The sequence below is a fragment of the Pezoporus occidentalis genome, unplaced genomic scaffold (assembly GCF_034315485.1).
Source record: "Pezoporus occidentalis ecotype Australia unplaced genomic scaffold, CSIRO_AGI_Poc_V1 ctg83, whole genome shotgun sequence".
Taxonomy (NCBI): domain Eukaryota; kingdom Metazoa; phylum Chordata; class Aves; order Psittaciformes; family Psittacidae; genus Pezoporus; species Pezoporus occidentalis.
In genome coordinates this window covers 1,395,762-1,402,873 of record NW_026916192.1, presented here as the reverse complement: position 1 = coordinate 1,402,873, position 7,112 = coordinate 1,395,762, and the positions used below count along the sequence as shown (strand labels likewise).

The following is a 7,112-nucleotide window of genomic DNA, read 5'->3' as shown; positions in this document are numbered from 1 at the left end:
TCATCTGCACGTGGGTGACAGCTGCAAGTGGGTGCTGTTGTGCACTGATGGTGTCAGCACAAAGGTGGTGCTTGGGCACAGGTCACGCGGGGGCAGGGACGGTGTGCACACGTGGGTGGTACCTGCACACGGCTGTGTCTGCACACAGGGGCTGCTGGCCCACAGTGGAGTGTCACAGAACCATTAGGGCTGGAATGCTGATCTGGAGATCACCAGGTCCAACCCCCTGCAAGGCAGAGCCATTGTGAGCAGGTCACAGAGTAAACAGGCCCAGCTCCTGCAATCCCTGCTCATCAGGGAGATGCTCCAGACCCCTGAGCATCCCTGCGGCCTCCACCGGACCCTCTCCGCCTCCCTGTGCCTGTGGTGGCACCGCCGGGCACTCCGCAGCCCGCTGGGACCTGCCATGGCCCGCGGGGACACGGCGCGGTGCGGCGGAGCCGGGGACAGACCCCCTCGCACCGGGGCCGGTAGCGGGCGCTGTGCGCGCCGCCGGCGGAAGCGGAAGTCGCGGCGCCGCGTGCGTCCGGCCCAGGGTGAGGCTCCCGTTCCCGTTCCGTTCCCGTTCCCGTTCCCGCCATGGCGGTCCGCGCCAGCTTCGAGAACAACAACGAGCTGGGCTGCTTCGCCAAGCTGACCAACGCGTACTGCCTCGTGGCCATCGGCGGCTCCGAGAACTTCTACAGGTGAGGGAGCGGCGCGGCGCGGCCGGCCCGGCTCCGCGCCCCCGCTGACGGCGCTTTCTCGTTGCAGCGTGTTCGAGGGGGAGCTGTTCGGGACCATCCCGGTGGTGCACGCCTCCATCGCCGGCTGCCGCATCATCGGCAGGATGTGTGTGGGTACGTGACGGGGCGGCCCGCGGGGCCACAGGACAGCGGCGGAATCGGGAGGACGAGCCCGGGCGGGGGGGGGTCTGCAGCGGGCCGCGCCCGTCAGCCTGAAGGGTGGAAGCTGCGGGTGCCCCGTCCCGGGCAGTGTTCCAGGCCTGCTTGGAGCAGCCTGCGCTAGTGGAAGGTGTCCCCGCCCGTGGCAGGGGTTGGAGCTGGGTGAGCTTTAAGGTCCCTTCCAGCCCAAACCAGGCTGGGATTCTGTCTTAATGGGTGGGAAGAGGAGTGAAAATGGAAAAAGAACTCTCTCGGTGACAAGGGACTTCGGGGGAAGGGGGTTCACCTCTTGGGCCTTGAAGATGGGTGAAAACTACGTGTAAGTTTTGCAGTAACCGGGAGTTCTGTTTCTCTCAAGATTAATGCTGCAGTGCCAGCGCTGGGATGGGGGGGCATTAACAGAAGGAAAAGTTGGAAAGAAGCCTTTTGTCTGTCTCCGGCGAGGAGGACCCCATTCAGTCAGACAAGCTTCCTTCTTGAGTTTTGTTTCTGTGAAAAGAACGTGTTTGTCCATCCCATCTTGCTGCTTTGCAACAGAGAAGGAATGCAGACAAGCAGCATCTGTACATTTTGGGGGGCAGTTGGCATCTATAGGGGAAATTCCTGTTAAAGTGTTTCATGGAGAACCTCAGGCTTCCTTTACTTCTGTTGAAAAAGAGCAGTGATTAAAGGTGCCATTCACCCATTTGTATGAGCTAAGTCTGTGCTTCATCCTGGTTTGCTCTTACCAGTGAAGCTGTTCTTTCTAAAGGGAAATGTTGTTTCTCTTGGGCTGCATTCTGGGCTTGGGAGGAGTGGATGGAGCAAGGGTAGTTCAAGCCATGGTGTGACTGGTGGGAAAGCAGGACCCTGGGGAACGTTCTTTTTTTCCTTTGGTTTTTTTTTTGGTGTCATTGTAGGAAACAGACATGGACTCTTGGTCCCAAGCAGCACAACAGACCAAGAGCTCCAGCACATCCGCAATAGCCTGCCAGATTCCGTACGAATCCAACGAGTGGAGGAGCGTCTCTCAGCACTGGGCAATGTCACTACCTGCAATGACTATGTCGCTCTTGTTCACCCAGATCTTGACAGGGTAAATGGCTCTATAATGCTTTTAAATTCATAGCAGGTACATGTGAAATGATTGCCACGTTGCAGTTTGGGTTTGGACCTGTTTAGGATTGCTGTGTGTAGCATGGGGACCAGAACCGTGCTCACAGCTGAGCTGCTGTCATGGAGTGAGCTGCATTGTGTTTCCTTTCTTCTCAACAGAGAAATCTTAGTTGGACTTTGGACTTCTGACTTGCTTTCAGTTGCTTCTTATATTTCTTTATTGGAGCACTGTGTGCAGTTCTGGTGTCCTCAACATAAGAAGGACATGGAGCTGTTGGAGAAAATCCAGAGGAGGCCACAAGAATAATCAGGGGCTGGAGCACCTCCCATATGAAGACAGGCTGAGAACATTGGGAGTGTTCAGCCTGGAAAAGAGAAGCTGCTTGGAGACCTCAGAGCAGCTTCCGGTGTCTGAAGGGGCTACAAGAATGCTGGGGAGGGACTCTTCATCGTGGACTGTATTGATAGGACAGGGGGTGATGGGTTCAAACTGGAACAGGGGAAGTTAAGGTTAGATATAAGAAGTTCTTTACTGTGAGGGTGGTGAGGCACTGGCACAGGTTGCCCAAAGAAGTGATAAATGCTTCATCCCTGGCAGTGTTCCAGGTTGGAGCAACCTGGTCTAGTGTGAGGTATCCCTGCCTGTGGCAGGGGATTGTAACTGTATGAGCTTCAAGTGTTTTCCAGCCTAAACCATTCTGTAATGATTTGTGGATGTGGACCCTGCCCCAAGCATAGTGTGTGCCCTCTTGTTCTGCATGCTGCAGTGAATGCACTTTGTAGAAGGGAAGAAGCGGGATGTGGAAGCGTGTTGTCAGGTGCACTTCACTTTGTGTGTGTGAAATAGAATGGATAAAAGAGATTGTGCATGTGTGTGATGAAGAGAGCATAAAGAAGAGTTCAGTCAGGACTATAGCAGTAGTAGTTACAAGCTACTGCTGAGCTTGCTGAAATTCATAATAGTTGAAAGAGCCTGTGGATGTGGTGGTGTGCAGGTTTACAAAGGGGCGGAAGGAAAATGGAAGCTTCTTGTGTGAAAGTTTAAGGACAGAGGAGGCAAAGTTGCTGCTACTTTATGTTTGAGAACTGATGTCTTCATAGCATTAGAGAGAAGGGTATTGTGTGACTACAGGTAGTGAAGGTCCTTACAGTGCTTTCAGTTTGTGCTAAAGGAATGGGACTTGGTGTTCATATTGCAAAGTTAAAAAAAAGGAGGAAGTGGCGGGAAAGTAGTGGTCTTTGCAGTGTATTATGTTTTAACTAAGTGTAAAAAGTAAGGGAAGATAGCCAGAGAGGGATGGATCAAAATAATTCCCTGTGAAATGCTGGAGTGGAAGGAAGTTCTTACACAGAAGGATAAGAGAACTTTGTCCCAGTGGTTGGGGAGGCTGAGTAAGTGTTTTGTAATGATTGGGTTGGAAGGGGTTGTGGAAGCATCAGCAGGAGCCCAGCTGTGGTTGTGGGAATAGCTTGACTTCAAATTCTACAATACCATTTTGCTGAACTTTATCCTGTCTTTCTGTTTGCAGGAGACAGAGGAGATCTTGGCAGATGTACTGAAGGTAGAGGTTTTCAGACAAACGGTAGCAGATCAGGTGCTGGTAGGAAGTTACTGCGTTTTTAGTAACCAAGGAGGAATTGTGCACCCCAGAACTTCAATTGATGATCAGGATGAGCTGTCTTCATTGCTCCAGGTCCCACTCGTGGTAAGGCATTTTGGGTTTGTATTTTCTCTTGCCATTCCCTTCCAGCCCAGTTCTCAGTTTTAATGTTTCTACATCTCGTGGGCTCCCAGCTGCTGTTTGTCTTGCAGAGCTGTTCCAAGTGGGAGATAAGGAGAGACAACTTAAACAGAGCCAGTCTTCAGAGACATTTTCTGTACGTTTTCTGAGTCTGAATAAACTGCTTAACACCTTTAGTTTGCTTCTGAAACATTGCTCTGCTGGGATTATGTAGGTTGTGCTGATGGATTTGTACAGAATGTGTGTGGTTTGGCCAAAGGCAGTGTTTAAATAATTAAGTAATAAAACCTTTTGCCTGCTCACTTTGATTTGTGAATTCCACAATTCCTGTGCCTTTATGCTTCCTTCTTGTTAGATTTTATTTCACTGAATTTTACAGTTTCCCCTCCAGAGATAAAAAAGTTTAATGGACAAGCTTTAATCTGAAATCTTTCTAACGTTTATGGCAGAAGCTTTAGTCTTTCCAGGAGCATGAGTTGAAGACTTGTAGTGAGGATGTATAAGGGAACGTGCTGCTGTCAGCACACCCTGGTAAGTCTTATGCTTTGTTTTGCCAGGCTGGAACAGTGAATCGTGGCAGCGAGGTCATTGCAGCAGGGATGGTTGTCAACGACTGGTGTGCCTTCTGTGGGCTGGATACAACCAGCACTGAGCTCTCGGTCATTGAGAGTATCTTCAGGCTGAATGAAGCTCAGCCAAGTACCATTGCTACCAACATGAGAGATTCCTTGATTGACAGGTGAGCAAGACCCAGGTCTGTATAGCCAGGGTCAAAACAGGCAAGATTTTACTATAAAACTGGATGGTTTAATAACTGATTTATCTTCTTTTTTGCAACTTTTTTATTATTTTTATTTTGTTGTTTCACTTCCTCTTCCCTTTCATGGGGTTACTGACCACAGTTACCTTGTTGCAGAGGGGTTTGTTTCCTTGCAGCTGCTGAGCCTGCTTAGTCCTGTATGGAAAGTGTAGAGGAGTTTATTGCAGTCAGAATACTTCTTGTGTGAACAATATCCATTCCGACTTCTGGATACCGCCTGTTTTTTTCTAGCTCTTCAGTATTTGGCTATGACATTAATGGACTTTTTTTAAACAAATGTTGTTTTAAAAGTTAAAATGCCAGTGACTTTGCCTGACATCTCGGCTTTTGATTGTTGTAACCCCTAATGTTTGCTACAAATGCCTACTACAACTACTTCTGGAGCTAAAAACGCTCTGGAGATTGCCTGCTGCTGCTTTGAATCTTTTTCATTTAAGGCTGTTGCCCTAATTACTGGGGTTTTTAAGCCTTTTTGTCAAAAGCTTTACCCAAGTTACCTTTTAATGGGAGGCAGGTTTTCTTGTTTCCTTCCTGTGGTCCTGTAGGACCTTCCCTGTTCATTGATGCATGCAGATTCTTTGACAGGATTTAGGCATGTGTATAGATGAATGTGCTCTGCACGCTTCATTTGGGCTTTCCTCTGATTACAACTCTTGGAATCATTGCTGTAGTGCTGGAGTGTGTTCTGGAACTAATTGGGCCATTGTAACTTAGTGGCTGAGTTCTCACTTATTGTAAAAGTGTGTGGGAATGGTTTATGGCCTAAGGAAAGTCTAAGGAATTCCTCAAATGAAGAACCCCTTGGGAGAGCTCTTTGCTGCCCCTCTACGGTTGCTGTATAAAGGCTGGATGTCTCTGAGCGTAACAGAGCCATAATTAAACTTGCTCTGAGCTTCTGATAACTATCCAGACCAGCCTGAATGCACATCTTGCCTTTTCCAGCTTGACTAGCTTGTTCTTGGGGCTGGCTGTGAGCAACACTAGGTCTGCTTCCCACTTACATGTTCTAGGAAGGGAAATTTGTACTTGGCCTTTGTAACTGGGGAACTGACTGTATTGGTGTTTTGAAATGCCTTTTGCACTCTCTGGCACTTACCTACTAAATCTCCTTTCCGTTTTCTCTTTCTAGCTTGACATGAGCAGTGTCAGTTTCTACTTTCCAGAAAGCTCCTAAGGAGTGAAGTGTCAAGCTGCACTTTGGATTACAGACATCCAGACCTTCCGGTGTTGTTTCTGGAGGCCTGGCCCAAGGAAAAGGCTACAAACCCAATCTTTTGTAGTGTTTTGTAAACTGTCACCTGACAAATAACATGCATAAGTTATGAATAAGGAATGCTCTCTATCCCTTTGCTGGCATTTTCCAGTTCTTCAGCTGTACTTTCTGGTGTTGTGATGCTGACTGTGCCCTTCACATGAGCCCGCTATATTTACCCCTGTGGCTCTTGGATATTGATCACTAGAGATTGCTTTGCCTTTAAATAATCCCATGTCAGTGTTGTCCCACACAGCACTCTAGTTCAGCACACATGGCACTGCCCTCTCTTTCCACACTCTTGCCAAAGAGCAGTGGTTTTGCTGTATGTAGACTTAAAATCCCCTTGTATGTCCAGTGCCAAGAACACAGTAATTTATGTGCCACGAAATAGTCCAGAGTCATCCCCTGCTCTCTTGCTCTGACCTGCAGCTGTTTCCCCATGGGTAGTGATGCTGAAAAGATCAGCTCTCATTAAAACTGGACTTTCTCAGGGACAGTCCAGGGACTTCTGACAGCAGCAGTGTGTGACTGCCCCTGGAACAGTGGTGGTTCATCTGTTGTCTGGTGGTACGTGTGCTGCTGCTGAGGCACCTGCAAGAGAGCTCAGACAAGCATGATAGCCAGTGGGCTTCAGTTTGTTCTACAGGAGATAGCCACCTATGCTGGGAAACTTAGAAATCATCAAATCAAAACCACCCCATCTTGGGTTATCTCAAGAGTGTCTTGACTCTCTCAAGAGTTATCTCAAGTAGCTTGAGACAAAGGTTAAGTAACACGGTTCTAACCAGTTACACCATTCAGTCAGATGTTGCAGATTTGGGAGTTTGGTGATTGAGAACTCTGCCCTTGCAGGGGTGTGATGATGACAAAAAGGAGCTGTAAGTACTGGTTTCAAGTAGAAGATAGTCATTTGCTTCTAAACAGCTGCTGGTCACTGATCTCTTACTTCAGTTGTTTCTGCTTGGCTGTTAAAGGTGTACTGGAAGCATAGAAATCATAGAGTCATAGAATAGTTAGGGTTGGAAAGGACCTCAAGATCATCCAGTTCCAACCCCCCTGCCATGGGCAGGGACACCTCACACTAAACCATATCACCCAAGGCCTCGTCCAACCTGGTCTTGAACGCCACCAGGGATGGAGCATTCACAACCTCTGGGCAACCCCTTCCAATGCCTCAGCACCCTTGCAGTAAAGAACTTCCTCCTTATATCCAATCTAAACTTCCCCTGTTTAAGTTTGAACCCGTTACCCCTTGTCCTGTCACTACAGTCCCTAATGAAGAGTCTCTCCCCAGCATCCCATTTCCCATCATGAGG

At 48.6% G+C, this 7,112-nt stretch overlaps 1 protein-coding gene across 1 annotated transcript; it reads left to right on the top strand.

Annotated features, from left to right (window-relative positions):
* Nucleotides 1–507: 507 nt before the first annotated feature.
* Nucleotides 508–5,870, top strand: EIF6 (eukaryotic translation initiation factor 6). The gene is made up of 6 exons (XM_062604038.1): nucleotides 508–686; nucleotides 754–839; nucleotides 1,784–1,959; nucleotides 3,509–3,685; nucleotides 4,279–4,460; nucleotides 5,671–5,870. The coding sequence occupies exons 1-6, from the start codon at nucleotides 580–582 to the stop codon at nucleotides 5,678–5,680; spliced, it is 738 nt and encodes a 245-aa protein (XP_062460022.1). The 5' UTR covers nucleotides 508–579; the 3' UTR covers nucleotides 5,681–5,870.
* Nucleotides 5,871–7,112: the final 1,242 nt, after the last annotated feature.

What these genes read in the sequence shown, in the direction of transcription:
- EIF6 (XM_062604038.1), top strand. Translation starts at nt 580, where the DNA reads ATGGCGGTCCGCGCCAGCTTCGAGAACAACAACGAGCTGGGCTGCTTC. An exon ending in CATCGGCAGGATGTGTGTGG is followed by an intron (nt 840 to 1,783) that starts GTACGTGACGGG and finishes GTGTCATTGTAG; the next exon opens with GAAACAGACATGGACTCTTG. An exon ending in TGCTCCAGGTCCCACTCGTG is followed by an intron (nt 3,686 to 4,278) that starts GTAAGGCATTTT and finishes TTGTTTTGCCAG; the next exon opens with GCTGGAACAGTGAATCGTGG.